The sequence below is a fragment of the Galeopterus variegatus genome, unplaced genomic scaffold (genome assembly GCF_000696425.1).
Source record: "Galeopterus variegatus unplaced genomic scaffold, G_variegatus-3.0.2 Scaffold2353, whole genome shotgun sequence".
Taxonomy (NCBI): Eukaryota; Metazoa; Chordata; class Mammalia; order Dermoptera; family Cynocephalidae; genus Galeopterus; species Galeopterus variegatus.
The window spans coordinates 150188-167739 of NW_007728464.1; the positions used below are offsets into that span (position 1 = coordinate 150188).

At 35.1% G+C, this 17552-nt stretch overlaps 1 protein-coding gene across 1 annotated transcript in view; it reads left to right on the top strand.

Moving 5' to 3' along the window:
* AHI1 (Abelson helper integration site 1) overlaps positions 1–17552 on the top strand; it is a 188800-nt gene that overhangs the window by 79099 nt on the left and 92149 nt on the right. Inside the window, exons 18-19 of the mRNA XM_008581425.1 lie at positions 1147–1173; positions 12891–13011. Of these exons, the coding sequence (XP_008579647.1) occupies positions 1147–1173; positions 12891–13011 (148 nt within the window). The remainder of the gene's footprint in view (positions 1–1146; positions 1174–12890; positions 13012–17552) is intronic.

Sequence of the window (17552 nt, forward strand, 5' to 3'; positions counted from 1 at the left end):
GTGGGTGCTGCGCTGGGGAAGCGGGGCGGCGCTCCCGTCCGAGGGTTCGGATCCCACATACAGACCGGTTCCAGCTCACTGGCTGAGCGAGGTGCGGGAGCAACACCGAGGGTTGCAATCCCATTGCTGGTTCCCGGTCCGGTACGGGGGCAACACTGAGGGTTGCGATCCGTTGCCGGACACGGAAAAAGACAAAAGACAAAAAAAAAAAAAAAATTCATATTCCGCTATTTCAGTTTTCTTTTTTTCTAAACTCCAAGTTGATTGTTACCATTTTTGTCTAGTTCTGTACTAGGCTAATGATATATGCTGGTCAACCCCAATTGTAGCTAAGTAATTCTGGTGTCTTCTTAGCAGCAAATTTTCAAATTGTTTATTATATTTTGGTTTTTACTAATTTCTCTTTCAAAACTGACCTTTTCTTGGCCTTGTCCCATGAGTGATAGACAGTTTCTGTAGCTCCTTCAATACTAGTCATATAGTTTAACATTTAGTAGTGTTTATTATCAGGTTTTATCTGATTTAAACCATTAATATGGGAATTATATTTATGGATATTTTTGCTATTTGTAGAGGTAATTATATATGAGGGTACTTCAAAAAAAATTCATGGAAAGATTCATATTTTTTAATTCTGTTTTTCCACAATTTTTTTTTTTTCTGGCTGATGGCCAGTATGGGTATCCAAACCCTTGACCTTGGTGTTGTAGGGCTGCCCTGTAACCAACTGAACTAACCAACCAGCCTTTCCATGAACTTTTTGAGGTACCCTCATCATACTGTAATTAACTCAGCTTCGGTCTTTTAGACCTTTTAGTGTTCTAGTACAGAATTTTAGTATTTATACTAAGTTTATTGAGATGGGTTTTTCTTGAGGCAGATAGATGTGGGCCCTCAGGAGTCTGTCAGTGCCTTTTGTTTTGGCAAATTAGATTTACCACGAACATGTTAAGTCTATTTCTTCAATTTGTACTCCTTCCAGCTCATTGGAAACAGTGCGGAATGACAACTGCAGAGAGACAAAGAAACTCTCCCAAATGCTAATTTTTGTTATTAGAAGATTAACATCTGAATGTGTTGAAAAGAGTCAATACTTTATTTAAATGAAATTATGAATACTTCTTTATTGTATTGTATTTCTTTTAGGAGGTGATACGATCCTGTGCTGCAAAAGTAAGTAGTTTTTATTACTAGGAGGATAACTTTCAAACTATAGTTCTCATTATGATGCGCTAAAGAATTGGAATGCACCATTAACTTTTACAAAAGTTACCTGATATGTACTTTCCTTATTGGAGCTCTAATTTATCAAAGAATTATAATACTGGACCTTGAGAATTCAGTAAGGGTGAATATTTAGCAAGTAGCTTCAGACTTTAGAAGATTTAAGAATACCAACTGATTGGTTTCTGCTTTCAGTAAGGGACCAGCAAGGTCATTTCATTCTCTGATAAAAAAATTTGTATGATGCTTAATATGTAAGAGACACCAAAAAATACAGTTCCAGTGGGTGTATGCTGAATAAATTGTATAAGCACTGAAATGCATACAGGCTGTACATAAATGATATGTTGTGCTAATGCTCTTTATTATTTACACAAGTATTTCACAATTCTTTTTACAGTTAACTATATAATAATCCTGAGAGACAGATTAGATATTGTTATTCCAATTTTAGAAAGGAAGAGACAGGCTTATTGAGGTTAACTGATTTGCTTAAGGCCTCAAAGTTAGTCTAAAACTGATAGTATACAAAAGGCTCTTGATTATAAAACAGTTTCAGCTAAAATGCATATGAGATGCTTTCAACACAGCAGTTTTCCTCCTCTTTTTTTTTTTTTTTTTTCGTTAAATTTTTATTTTGTCAATATACAATGTATATGATTATTATGGCCCATCACCGACACCTCCCTCCCTCCTCCCTCTCTCCCCTCCCCCCCAAGAATGTCCTTTCCGTTTGCTTGTTGTAACAACTTCATAAAAGTATAGTTGTTATATCTTCTTCCCCACCCCACCCCCGGCGAGACTACTATAAACAGCTATATGCCAACAAGTTCGAAAACCTAGAGGAAATGGACAAATTTCTGGACTCACACAAGCTTCCAAAATTAAATCAAGAAGATATAGAAAACCTGAACAGACCGATAACATTAAAGGAGATTGAAGATGTTATCAGAAATCTCCCAACAAAGAAAAGCCCGGGACCAGATGGATTCTCAGCAGAATTTTACCAAACATTCAAAGAAGAATTGACACCGATTCTATACAAACTATTCCAAAAGATTGAAACAGAAGCAAAGCTTCCAGACTCATTCTATGAAGCAAACATCATCCTGATACCAAAACCAGGTAAAGATATAACCAAGAAAGAAAACTACAGGCCGATATCCTTGATGAATATTGATGCAAAAATCCTCAATAAAATATTAGCAAACAGAATACAACAACACATATGCAAGATCATTCATCACGATCAAGTGGGATTCATCCCAGGGAAGCAAGGTTGGTTCAACATATGCAAATCAATAAATGTGATCCACCATATTAATAAAATCAAACACAAGGACCATATGATCATCTCTATTGATGCCGAAAAAGCATTTGATAAAATCCAACACTCATTCATGATAAAGACCCTTTATAAATTAGGTATAGATGGAAAGTATCTCAACATAATCAAAGCCATATATAATAAACCCACTGCCAATATCATCCTGAATGGGGAAAAACTGAAAGCTTTTCCTTTAAGAACAGGAACCAGACAAGGATGCCCACTCTCACCACTCCTATTCAACATAGTTTTGGAAGTATTAGCCAGAGCAATCAGAAACGAGAAGGAAATAAAGGGCATCCTGATTGGAAAGGATGAAGTCAAACTGTCCCTGTTTGCAGATGACATGATCCTATATATCGAACAGCCCAAATCATCTATTAAAAAACTCTTAGAGGTGATAAAAGAGTTCAGCACAGTAGCAGGATACAAAATCAACACACAAAAATCAGTAGCATTTCTTTTCACCAATAGTGAACAAGCAGAAAGAGAAATCAAGAAAGCCTGCCCATTCACAGTAGTTGCCAAAAAAATAAAATACCTAGGAATTGAACTAACTAAGGATGTGAAAAATCTCTATAACGAGAACTATAAACCACTTCTGAGAGAAATTAGAGAGGATACAAGAAGATGGAAAGACATCCCATGCTCCTGGATTGGAAGAATCAATATAGTGAAGATGACTACTAACCAAAGTAATATACAAATTTAATGCAATCCCCATCAAAATTCCTATGACATTTCTCTCAGAAATGGAAAGAACTATACAGTCATTTATCTGGAATAACAAAAGACCACGAATAGCCAAAGCAACGCTGAGCAAAAAAAATAAAGCTGGAGGTATTACTCTACCTGACTTTAAACTATACTACAAAGCTATAATAACCAAAACAGCATGGTACTGGTATAAAAACAGAGACTCTGATCAATGGAATAGAATAGAGCACCCTGAAATCAACCCACACACTTACTGCCATTTGATCTTCGACAAAGGCATTAAGCCTATTCACTGGGGTCAGGACTCCCTCTTCAGCAAAGGGTGCTGGGATAACTGAATATCCATTTGCAGATAACAAAAGACCATGAATAGCCAAAGCAACGCTGAGCAAAAAAAATAAAGCTGGAGGTATTACTCTACCTGACTTTAAACTATACTACAAAGCTATAATAACCAAAACAGCATGGTACTGGTATAAAAACAGAGACACTGATCAATGGAATAGAATAGAGCACCCAGAAATCAACCCACGTACTTACTGCCATTTGATCTTCGACAAAGGCATCAAGTCTATTCACTGGGGTCGGGACTCCCTCTTCAGCAAAGGGTGCTGGGATAACTGGTTATCCATTTGCAGGAGATTGAAACTAGACCCATATCTCTCACCTTGTACTAAAATCAACTCAAAATGGATTAAGGATTTAAATATACACCCCGAAACAGTAAAACTTATTAAAGAAAACATAGGAGAAACGTTTCAGCAAATAGGGCTGGGCACAGACTTCATGAATATGACTCCAAAAGCACGGGCAACCAAAGGAAAAATAAACAAATGGGACTATATCAAACTAAAAAGCTTCTGCACAGCAAAAGAAACAATTAACAGAGCTAAAAGACAGCCAACAGAGTGGGAGAAAATATTTGCAAAATACACATCTGACAAAGGACTAATATCCAGAATATATAAAGTTTTCCTCCTTTTACAAGCAAGGTTATTTTTATGTACAGCCTTTAACTCAGTTGTTGAAAAAGTAATTTAAGGAGTTGGAATGGTGCCATGTGTTCATCCTTTCCTCCTCTTCTGCACATTCTCAAAATTCAGAAATTCAGTTGAATAAACATCCATTTGTTTATATGAGAGTGGAATTGTTGTGTCATATGGTGGTAACTCAATGTTTAACATTTTGAGGAGCTGCCAAAATGTTTTCCAAGTTGCTGTACCATTTTAGAATTCTACCAGCAATGTACTATGGTTACAATTTCTCCTCATCCTCACCGACACTTGTATTCTTTGAATTCTTTTTTATTATAGCCATCCTAGGTAAGTGGTTATATCATTGTGATTTTGATTCACATTTCTTTAACGACTAATGATATTGAACATTTTGGATGTGCCATTTCTATATCTTCTTTAGAGAAATGTCTTTTCAAAATCTTTGCCCATTTTTTTAATTGTTTTTTTGTTGTTCACTTTTAAGACTATATATTCTGGATACAAGTGTCTTATCAGATAGATGATTTGCAAATGTTTTATCCCATTTCATGGATTGTCTTTTCATTTTCTTGATGGTGTCTTTTGAAACAAAAAGCCTTTCATTTTTATGAAGTTCAGTTTCTTTTTTTGTCACTTGTGCTTTTTGTGTCATATATAAGAAACCATTCCTTATATGTCACAAAGATTTACTCCAATGTTTTCTTCTAAGATTTTTATAGTTATAGCTCTTTCATTTAGGTCTTGAGGCAGTTAAGTTTTGTGTATGGTGTGATGTACAGGTGCAGTTTGATTCTGTTGCATGTGGCTATCCACTTCTCCCAGCACTACCTATTGAAAAGACTATTCTTTGCCCATTGAATGGTCTTGGCATTCAAAAGTCTTTAATCTTTTTTTTTTTTTTCCTTTTTGTCTTTTTTTTTTTACTGACCGGTAATGGGATCACAACCCTCGGTGTCGCGCCCTTACCGGGGACCGGCAACAGGATCGCAACCCTAGGTGTTGCGCCCGCACCGCGCTCAGCCAGTGAGCGGGAACCGGTCTCCACATGGGATCCGAACCCTCGGTAGGAGCGCCGCCGCGCTCCCAAGCGGTGCACTCTCCAGTGCGCCACCGGGCCGGCCCAAAAGTCTTTAATCTTAACAGCATAGTATACTTATACTCTTTCCCATCTATTAGATCCAGAAAAACAAATTTTCCTTAGGTGCCTGATAAATCAGTTTTTTCTTTCCTAAATCCCAGCCAGATTTTTATATTGTTGAAGGCTTGCTCGTTTTTTCATTAGCATTCTTTAAATAAATATTTATTGAGAGCCTTCCAAGTATTTTTCGAAGTGCTTAGGATGTAACAGTGACCATGAACATTTTATTGTAGGGCAACAGTTAAAAAAAGGAAATAAATAAGGTAATTTCATATAAGTGATGTGAAGAAAATAAAATAAGCACATGGAACAGAGAATGACTGGGAGGGGAGGCTACTCTCAAGAGAATGGTCATGGAATGTGAAGGTCTCTCTGAGAGAAATACTTGACAAGCAGCCAGTTATGTTCTATAGAAATCCTAACCTAGGACTGACACTGCTATGCTCAAGGAGCAGAAAAAAGACCACTGTGCATAAGTAGTATAGTGAGCGTAGTATAATGAGCGAGCAAGGGAAACAATGTTTTGTGACAAGGTTGGGGAGGTGATCAGGAGTAGATCAGGCAGGGCCTTTTAAAGGGCCTTGTAAGCAAGGTAAGGAGTTACAATATTGTTTTAACTAGAGAAACAAACCATTGGAAGTGTAAAACAGGGGAGAATATGAGAATGGATTTTAGGGAATAAGAGTCTTCCAAGCAGAGACTAGTTAACACAGTGTTATAGTAACCCAAGAGGAGATCATGGCCTGGACTAGGATGGAAATAATGGAGATGCACACAAATGGACAGATTTGAGAAATATTTTGAAAATAGATTCATCAGGACTTGGTGATGTGTCAAATGTAGAAGTGAGGGAAAGAGGAATTAAGAATAACTTCTGTGTTTTTGGTTTCAGCAATCGTACAGTTGCTGTGGTGCTTCTTAATGAGCTGAGGAATGCTAGAGTGGTGGAAATGAGTTTTAGGAATAGAGTTTTGGCTGTGAGGGTAGCTACAAAATAGATAATTGGGTATATGAATCGTGCTCAGGGGAGAAGTCAGGTCTCAAGTCCTTTTTTTCTTTACACTGTCATATTGGATGAGATCACTTTGGGAAAGAGTATAGCCAAATACCTGAGGCAGTGGTCCAGGAGAGGGCATGTCAAAGAAGCCTAGAGAAAAGTATTTCAAGAAAATGGAGTGGTAAATTGTCCAATGCTACTGAGAGAATGAGTAAAATGAGAAAAGAGAGTTGACTGTTGTATTTGGCAAGATGGTGGCCTTTGGTTAGCTTGATGAAAGCTTTGTCATTAAGTGGTGAAAAAAGGAAAGCACAACTTGAAGGGTATTGAAGGTGGAATGGGAGCCAGTAAAGCCGAGCCTGCAAGTATAGGCCATTCTTTTAAGAAACTTTGCAGTGACTGAGGAGCAGAGACACAGGGCTGGAGCTGGAGGGAAATATTAACTAGATAATATTAAAGCATATTTATTTGCTGATGGAGATAATTCAGTGGAGATGGAGAAGTTGATAATATACTTTGGAGGTGGCAATTGTTGGAATCCAGTCCTTAAAAAAGAGGAGATTTGATCATCACACATTGTACACATGTATTAAAATATAATTCTGTACCTCAGAACATATACAATCAATGTGTTTCATTAAAAAATTCCCTTTAAAAAAAAGTTCATAGAAAATATGGATCTTTAGAGACCAAAAACAAACCAAAGAAAGTGAAAGGGGATGTTATCTTGAGTACTAAAAGGACTGTCTTTAAGAGAAGGGATTTTTTTATCCTTTCTAATAAAGAAATAGGTAGGAGCTGTGGGTAGTTGTTCAGATGCAGATTGGATGATGGGAAGGTGAAAGAGTTCTTATCTGATTGCTTCCCAGATAGTAACTGGTATTGGAGTCTTGAATTGCACTAGCCCTAGAATGTCTACATATGAATTTGTAATTTACAAATGTCCTTGCTCTTTCCTTTGTTTAGAGTTGGATTGAAGCATATTAGAAATGGTATTGCCTGGTATCTGTTTCCATTAAGCTTTGTGCAATTCCTCTCAAATGGAATTAATCTGTTTCCCATGTTCTCAGACATATTTATTCATACCTGCCGTGTTATTTAATTGGGCTCATTCTGCTTTAAATTATAATTAATTTTGCCTGACTTTTTCCAGCATTAGATTATGAATTACCTCAGGGAGGAATCTCTCTCTTTCTCTCTCTTTTAATTTTATATAATATTGCTTCCACCCCTAATCTTTATATATCTGTCTCTCCACACTCCTCTGTAAGCTTCTTGAAGCCAGGGACCCTGAGTTTTTTTGGGTTTTTTGGTTTTGAATTATTAATAGCACTTACCCTAGATGAATATAAATGTAACCAAGTGAAAGTTTACTGACTTATGTTTAGTAGAAGAATGCTATAAAAGTAAAGAAGTAATCTATATTATAGTCTAATCTACCTTAGAACATATTACTATATTCATTGAAAATGTTGCTTTTTTTTTTTTTGACTGGTAAGGGGATCGCAACCCTTGGCATGGTGTAGTCAGCACCACACTCAACCAGTGAGTGCACCGGCCATCCCTATATAGGATCCGAACCCACGGCCTCAGTGCTACCAGCACCACACTCACACCCGAGTGAGCCACAGGGCCAGCCCGAAAACGTTTTGTTTTAAAGATTTTAAAACAGAAAATCCAGAGAAGATAATTTTTTTAAATCTCCTATTTTAAAAAAACAAAAATGTTAGGATATTTTTATCATGAAGAGGAAAAAATTAAGTTGAGATTTGAGTAGAATACTGGTTTTCTGTTATTTGAAAAAGTTTTTAAAAATAATTTTTTAATATACAGTTATTTCTTAATGGCTTTCCAAAACTGGATAAGAGCAGGTGTAGTTTTATTATTTTGACAGTACTGGAAAGACTGGCTTGACTGTAGGAGTAGTACAAGCTGCAGTAACCTCCTGTGGAGCATGGGGAGTAGTCTAGGATAAGGCCCAGCTTTCTAGCTTGGGTAGCTCAGTGGAGAGTGTAGCTCTCCCTAAGAAAGTAAACAGTGGAGAAAGATTAGCTTATTGGTCAGGGAATGAGTTTTAGATTTAAGAAATATCAGCGTTAGAAGGCAGATGAAGTGATGAAAACAAATATTCGTGTCCAGGGTAACCATGTGACATGAGGGAAGAAGTGGGCTCAGTGGCTCTAGCAGACAGCACTAATGAATGGCTAGACTGGCAGGATAACCAAGAGAAGACGGCTTTTCAGAAACAGAGGAGAAGGGTGGACGTGTCAGATGGAGGCCTAAATGAATCTGCTGAATTTGATCATTTGAGGTCCTGTGTGACCTCAACTTCAGATTTAGTCTTACAGTGGAGAACAAGCTTTGTTGTAACTGGTTGAAGAGTCAACGGTCAAGGTGTGTGGACAGCAGTTGTGTGCTGTTTTTTTTAAGGTATTTAGCTTTTAATGAAACTTAGGGAAATCATGGAATCATAGGGGGAGGTTTTGTTTGCTTTTTATTTTTGTACTAAAGTAGAAGGGTCTGCGCTTCTAGCCTATGGGTAAATAGTAAAGAATTTGAACGTAGAATTTGGAAGAGCTTTAAAGATATCCCCGAGAGGATGGATGGAGGGATTAATCTTCAACAGAAGGCCTCTTTTCCTCTGACACTAGGAGAAAAGAGATGAGAATAGCTGCAAGAGGCTCATTCTTTCATAGACTTGGAAGTTAGGAGTTCAGGGAGTTCAATACCAAATTTTCTCTGTGAAGTAAGGCAGTATACTAAGAAAGAGAGGAGGTAAAGGTTTAGAGGTAAACTGCCTTACCCTAAGGCAAATTGCTGGATAATTGTTTTGAGTCAGGACTAGATTTTAGTTTTGATCTTCACATGGAGGAGTCATATCAGTAATTTGAACCATCCTTGGTACCTATCAGAGGCTCAAAAAACTCTAGACTAAATATTACAAAATAAAACTTCATAGTGACTGATTCAGGTGTGAATTCTGGTTTTAATTAACATAGTAGTAATGAGCTAGTTTAGTTGAGATTTTCTGGCACCTACCACTGTAAAATTTTCTCCTGACAGTGTTTCTTCCTAATCTCTCACTTCTCTGTCCTGGTTTGTAAAGAAAGCATCTGAGGACCTAGAGATCATGTTTGAATTTCTCTTTATGATGCCATAGGCTACTCATTTCTTAGACTTTACTAACCTAGAAATCACAGGAAAATAAGCTACTCTTAGAATTTACATTATGAGAATGTATAAGATACCTGACTTCAAATACCATGAATCTCACTTTGGCTCAAGTTTTCTGTTTAATTTGTTCTTTAATACTGTTATTTTAATTTTTACAACAAGTACATGACTTGCAACAAAACATTTCCTGGTTATTGTTGGGGTTTTTTTTGGCTTTTGTTTTTGCCACCAGAACTATCTTCATATTAAAATATTATCTGCATTATTGTTTGGATTTAGTAGAAAAAAACGACACCGGTCTGTGGAAGAGAGATGAATTTGTGAACTTTTAAGTATATGAACAGCAGTAGCATCTTTTCAGTTATAATTTAAAACCAATTTGAGATGTCTTCACAGCTCGAAACTTCAAAAACAATTCTACTTAAGGAGAATGTAGCATGTAATCTTAAGTCAGCTAAAATGATTAGACTTGTAAGTATATGTGGAAGTCAGTTTTGTGGAAGTCAGTGTTATATCTCTCCCAAAGGCTTTAAATTTTAACTAATCATGAAAAGAGAAACTGCTTGTTAGCTTGTTTAGTCTTCTGCATTCAATTGTATATTTGGAGCAATGAGTTAACATGAAAATTAACCACCTCCTAGAGAATTAGTATTTGCATATTTTGCATAAGGCTGCTTATACACTAAAAGAGTAGGCAAAACAGTTTTGTGATTAATTTGGAAGAAGTTTTAGGTTTTTTTTTTCTTTACCCTATTATGAGTTCAATTAAATTTTTATGCTTTTAGCTTTCTCCAATATGGAGGTGTTAAACTGACTTTGGCAGACTGTGGTTTTTGCATGAAGCAAGCAGAAAAGTGTGTTGTGAAAAGAGGGTAGATTGGTGTAGGGTAGACTATCTTAGCCAACCTTTCTGTTGTAAAATGATTAAGCAATTCTTTTCCACAGCATATATTTCAAAAATAGATATTGCTTCACTTTATTTAATGGTTATTATTATTTTTCTTCCTCTAAATGAACTGGTAAATATGTGTAAGCTAGCTTTGAAAATGCTTTGAGTTCTAATTGCAAATCACTAATAATAAAAATAATAATTAACTATTATCCCAAACCTTAGAAATTGAGTTACCTGCTCTGTTATGTTGCTACTCATCCCTTTCTGGGCATTTGAATAGTCTCTAAAATGTCAGGAAAGAACAGAGTTATAAAAATGCTTAGAAAGAACATGTAATTATAGATTATAGTTTTTTTTAAAAAACAATATTTTACTTAAAAAGGGTTGACAAGTCTTTCTGTTTGAGCAGAAGCATTTAAGCATCCTATTCTAGCTTTTCTGGAATTCTTTTTTGTTTAGCACAAGTAAGTTTCTGAAGAACAAGACTATAAAAATTTTGCATATTGTATGCATCTGTCCATATATATATGGATGTATATCCATTACGCCTGTTTCTTTGCACCAGATTTTAAAACACATTGTTTAACGTATAGTATAAAAATTTTCAAGAACACAGAAGTAAAATTGAGAAATGATTCTATAAAGAAGTGAATTAAATAGTTGAGTGATAAATATGTCCTTTTGTATATAGTACTTCCATTATTTACTACATCATCCTACTACATTAAGTATACCTAATTATCCTTATTTCTAGTGATGTTAATAATAAGTACTAATATTTACGTAGCATTTATCTGTACAGCACTTTATGGTTTGCCTTTGCCAATATACTCTATTTAATCTATTTCTTATTTAATATGTTATTTAGTGCTTTATGGTTAACATGTGAATAGCACTCTGTAATACCAGTTAATCTTTATTGCTCCGCTGACACATTCCCACTGAAGCATAGATATTATTTTTGTTATCTCCATTTAAAGATGGAAAATGAAACTCAAAAACATTGAGTGATTTAATTGTTATTGTAGGTATTGTGTTAATAGTCAACATTAATTTTGGTCAATGTTTAATAATGGATCTTTATAGAATTTTTAAAATTGGGTAATATTTTAGCACTGATGTGGTATTTGACCCCTTCCAATGACTTTGAGAAGTATTTTTGTCTTTTATAAGATGGCATCATAACATTTTAGGTATTTTAAAACTATATTAGTAAGTGGTCTCAATTAACAACTTTAACCAAATCTGCTACAGCTCTTTGCTACAAGAGAAAAACTTAATCTAAGATATACCATACCGTTTACTATCACTGTTTGAAAGAAAAGAAGCATTTACAAACATGTAAATAATGAGTCAGATAAAGGGCATGTAACCACACCCAGTACTTATACAGAACATCAAAAGGAAATTTTTGAATACTGATACAGTGGAAGTCTTTTGTGTGGTTTTGATTTTTTAAAAAACAGCAAAGGAGCTGTTTCACATACTAATATTTATATACCATAAATTATCATTTATTTATTTTGGTGTAATTCATGGTTTACATTTTGCAGTAAGTTAGAAAATTAGACCGTTTCCATTTTTAAAAAATAGATCATATTTGATCATGATTCTTGAAAGTGATAACAAAATAATGAAGATATAATGAATGATGTATTAATGAATGAAAAACTAGATTTTTTTCTAATTTACAAGACGAATTTGTTAAAACACATTTTAAACTTTTTTAGTGAACTGTTCTTTATTTTCCTACAACAGCTATAGTTAAAAGGTACTCATTATGCATTTCATTTCTGTGAGACCATAGTACTCAGACAATCCTCATAGGTTTTATGTATTGTAGAACATTGTGTTTACTTACAGAAATTTTGCTTAATCATTATTTTAGTGCTGTTTTTAAACAGTGTCTTAATAAGGTTTTTTGATGCAGTGGAAACTATTTCACATGGCAAGTTAGGTTACAGCTGTGTTATCTGTGTCACCATGATGTGTATAAACATGAGTAGTACAGGTGTTTTCTGTGTAGTCTGCTATTTCACTAAAATGCTAGAGAAATGTGGGTGTGAAACATTTTAACTCTTCCTTAATTGAAATAAACGTCAAATCACTTTTATTTTTTGCATTTCTTTGCATAACTTAGGACCACTCTATTTTAAGTTATTAATAATGTCAGTTCCATGATAAGCAAACTTTAGTAAGGCTGATTTACTTTCATATATTTATGTTTTTATACCACTGTATTCCTTTCTTGATTAAAAACTATTCTGTTTTGTGAACTTTAAAAACTATCCATATAAATCATTGCCACTCCTTTTGACCTACCATGTGTCCAAGTTTATGTAGTAAGCAAATATTTCTCATCCCGTTTTTGCATCAGTAACCCAGGAAATTACGCTATAGTTTCTGATTTGCCTTTCCTATTACAGGTCAACAAAAATCTCTCACTCACTTCGCCACCACCAGCCTCCTCACAACAGTCTAAGTTAAAACAGCCAAACATGCTGACTGCTGATGAGATTCTACATCAGTTTGGTTTCTCTCAAACCGGTGAGCCCCTTTCTTACTTTGACTATTCTTTCAAGTGTACAGATGCTCTTTTTTTAATGAATCTCACTTATTTCCCTTCAGAAATAAAGCTAATGGCATTGTAGTTGTCAGTTTTCACATTTGAAGAATTCTATCCTAGCAGCTCTTTTTTCTTAAAATCACCAAAGTTATTTCAAAAGTAAATTTGGAGCTAGGTAAAATTTAACAGTAGATACTTTGAAACTATGTTCTATTGAACAGATCATTTAAAAGTGGTGGGCCGGCCCGTGGCTCACTCGGGAGAGTGCGGTGCTGATAACACCAAGGCCCCGGGTTCGGATCCCATATAGGGATGGCTGGTTCGCTCAATGGCTGAGCATGGTGCTGACAACACCAAGTCAAGGGTTAAGATCCCCTTACCGGTCATCTTTTAAAAAATAAATAAATAAATAAATAAATAAAAATAAAAATCAGTTAAACTTAGAATGAAAATAACATAAAAGAGTATATAAGCTCTGTAAGTATATATTTCTACTTCTACTTCACCAGCCTGGGATACTAACAAGGTCACATCTCACTATCAAGAAAGGCAAAATGTGAGTTTTAAACATGTATCATATTAAATCTGATTCATTTTCCCAGTTGGATAGAAGAACCATTTCTAGGAAAGCCAAGGCAAAATGCATGCAGAAATAGGATGCAACCTGCAGTAGTAACACATCCCTTGAAAGTCGCCAAATTAATAAAATATGCAAAGAAGCTCATTACAGAAATTTACATTAATCACTGAGGTGAAAGGCTGGCGTTTTAAATGAATTTGAATAAGGTTTTCAAAGGATATCAAAGAAAAAGCATCTAAGTGAGAAATGTTTATTTTTGTTATTGAAAGATGACTTTTTCTGTTTGTTAGCTATATGTTTTTGACAGTATTTTTTCTATACTGATTCTTTTAGAAAGCTGAGACAGCTGAAAATAACAAAACAGTTATCTTTGACAGAGATTGTAGTAAGAAGAAACTTGAGTTTGAAAAGATCGACATAATCTACTTAGAAATTTGGGGACAATATCACTTTTCTAATGTGAAAGTATATGGAATTTACATGTGCAAATTTTTAAAATATTGTCTGTATAGGCTACATTTTACTGTGAGAAAATACTTGGATTCAGAACTCTCATGTTCTGGTCCTCGCTGTGCCTTTTATTATCCTTATTACCTGCAAACCTTAGTCTCTTCATTTGAAAACTGGAAATGATGTTTATTATTGAAGTTCAAATGACATAACATATATGAAGACACTTTATAAGCATAAGGTGCTATATGAATATAACATTTATATTGTAAACATGGTGAATATGTGTAAGCTAGCTTTGAAAATACTTTGAATTCTAACTTCAAACCACTATAGTAATTAATGATTATCTCAAACCTTAGAAATTTTTACTTTCTAGTGTTCTAGAAATCTGCCAGAAGTTGGAGCAATTATGTTGGTCATTGTTATTTTCATTGGAGGTTGTACCATATGCTACCCCTTTAGGCTCTTATTCTGTGCACCGTAAATAGATATCTGGTTTACCTTCAGACTTTGTCCTTTTAATGACTAGGAGGGAGGGAACCTTTCTCCAGCACTCCATCCCTACCGCCTTTCTGCTGAGGTCTAAAATTCTTCTGGGAACAAACCTTTCATTTCACATTTTGGGATTAAAGGCTTGGAACGTAAATGTCCAGTTGAGTTAATGTGTTGGTTAAAATTTGTTTAAATATTGTCTTATGTCTTTTAGCCAAGAAGGTGTGATAATAGATATAGAATTCTTTCATTTTCTGCAAAGGAAAAGAGCAGAGAGGACAGATAGGTGAAGCCCTTTGAAATGGGAAGAAGGATTATCAATGAGACATAAAGAATAAAGGGAAAGCTAGATATGATAAAGGCAAGCCTTACAGACTTCACAGTCATGCATAGGATTGACTTCGTTTCCTTTCAGCTTCCCTGGCCATATAGGCCATATGTGGAATATTTTTATCATGCATGTTCATCCATGTGCACACTATCTCAGAAGCATTACCATTAAATCATATGAAACATGAGACTGCTTCACTTGATTTTGTTTTGGTTACTGATATCCCTCACCTCATTTTAAGGCATATCCTTCCTAGAAAATATATTGAGATATCACTGTGTAGAAAAGTTATAAAAGCAGAATATGTACTGTAGTTCATTGCAAAATGGCCAGATTAATCCATTTTATTCATTAAGAAGCCAGTCTTTGCAGAAAAGATGAACTATTTTCAAGACCTAGCTCCACTTCTAAATGTAGAATCTTGAGCAATTCCTTCAGGCCTTGGTTTTTTTTTTATTTCTATAGGTAAATGAGAGCTCTGGATTTGGTGAATTTCCGTCTCAAAAATTCTATGGTTCTGCTTAATGTTCAGATCAATTTTAAAAGTGAATAAATAATCAAGTGTTCTTGATTGTACAAATAATCTATTAGAATCTGAAATACAGGACTGCAGAAATAATATAGAGTGTTAAAAAATAAAATCTTACTGAAAAGTTATTTGAAATTTGGAAATATATCTATAGATTTTTGGCTTTGTGTAGTATAGGGAAAAGCTATTTACACAGGGCTAGGAAGTATGGGCCCACTAGCACTCACTCAAGGAGTCTTAAGAGCAGGGGTTGATTTTACATATATTACGTATGAGTAGTTCTACATTCTGCAGTGCTAGACTCTGAAATGTGTTTATTTTCTGCTATAACTTCTATTGACCTTATTCAAGATGAGTTCTAGGTAATGGAGACTGCTAGAAAAGTAAGCATTGCTTATTTCGGTGGTTTGTATGCCTCAGAGTTTCTAGAATACTGTCTTCATTCTAAAATCATTTTAAGTGACTACTTTGTTAAAGGCTCTCTCCTTAGGATATGAAATAAATATTGCAATCACTCCCTTCAAGGAGCCTACAGTCTGGTTGGGGAGACAAATGAGTATGCAGCAAGTTAAGTCAGAGTGTGATAAATTTTGAAATAACAGTACTGTCATCCCTCAGGATCTGTGTGGGATTGGTTTCAGGACCCCCCACAGATAAAAAAAACTTCAAGATGCTTAAGTCCCTGATATAAAATGGAGTAGTATTTGCATATAATCTATGTATATCCTCTCTAGATTACTTATAATACATAATACAGTGCTTACACAACAGTTCATTTGGGTGGATTCAACATAGTACTGTGCATGTGGCAAATTCAAATTTTGCTTTTTGGAACTTTGAAGAATTTTTCCCATTGTTTTTCATCAGCTGTTGGTTGAATCCATGGATGTGGAACCAACAGGTATAGAGAGCTGACTCTAGACAAAGTGTCACAGGAATAAAGAGGGATAGAATAGCTAAGAGATTTCTCAGATTTTATATGTCCAAACAGAACTCATGATTCCCTGCCCCCAAAAAACCCTTTCTTACACTTCCACTTCCCCTATCACACATCAAGTGTTCCTAATCCAGCACTCCACACCACATTTACCCATTTGTTTAGGGGAGCCATTTTTGATTCATCCTTTTCTCCTGACTTCCAAGCTCCTTTCCACTTGCCAGTGCTGTATTCAGAGTCCAGCCCAATCCTTCCCCCATTGCAAGATCATATTGCAGTGGTCTCTATATCTCTTGCAATGCCCTGAATAAAGTGTTCCTTACCATGTTTTAACAAATATCATTGAATAATTTTTTTTTTCTTTAACAACACTTAGAGCTTGACATGGCTAGGGAATGGTTTGAGTCTTGGTTTAGCTGGAAATGGTGAGATGGATGTGTTTAGGGCAAAGGTAGACTGGGGTCAGATTGTGCCATACTGAGGAATTCACATTTTATTCTCTAGATAAAATAGAGTTGTCCAAGTTATGAGTATGAAAGAGATGATAGAATTTGTTTTTAAAAAATACAGCTGATGTCTGTGTGAGGGGTGTGTTAGAGAGGAGAAAAGCTGGACACAACTCTTATAAGACACTTTAGGAACTGTTCATTAGGTTTTAACTCTAAATTCTTAATTACAGAATAATAAATCAGCTAATCCTATTAAAATTAAAACTATAGCATCTTCCCTGAGTAATTTTTATAAGAAATAAAATTGTAATTTTAACATTTTAGTTTAAATTATAGGTTATAGACCATATAAATGCCTCACCATGTAGTGAGCATATTATACTGCATCTCAGAACAGTTTCCATACTTTCTTTGTATAATGAAGAAAATCTACAAACAGTAACAGAAACTTGTATTTGTATAAAAATGTATAAAGTGCTTTCATATATATCCTCATTTCGTTCTCAACAAAACTCTCAGAAAAAGAAGGGTAAACATGAAAATCATACAGGGTGGAAATCATTTCAGCACTTCTGGAACCTTAAATCTTTTATTATTCAATCCCTTTAGAGTGAAACTGAAAATCGGAGGGGCTGACTTGTCAGAATTCATTAGACTAGTGGCAGTGGTGTCTGAAGCAAGACCTCCTTACTACCAACTCAGTACTTACCCTCACCACACCAGACTGCCTATTCCTAGAGGCATGGGTTCA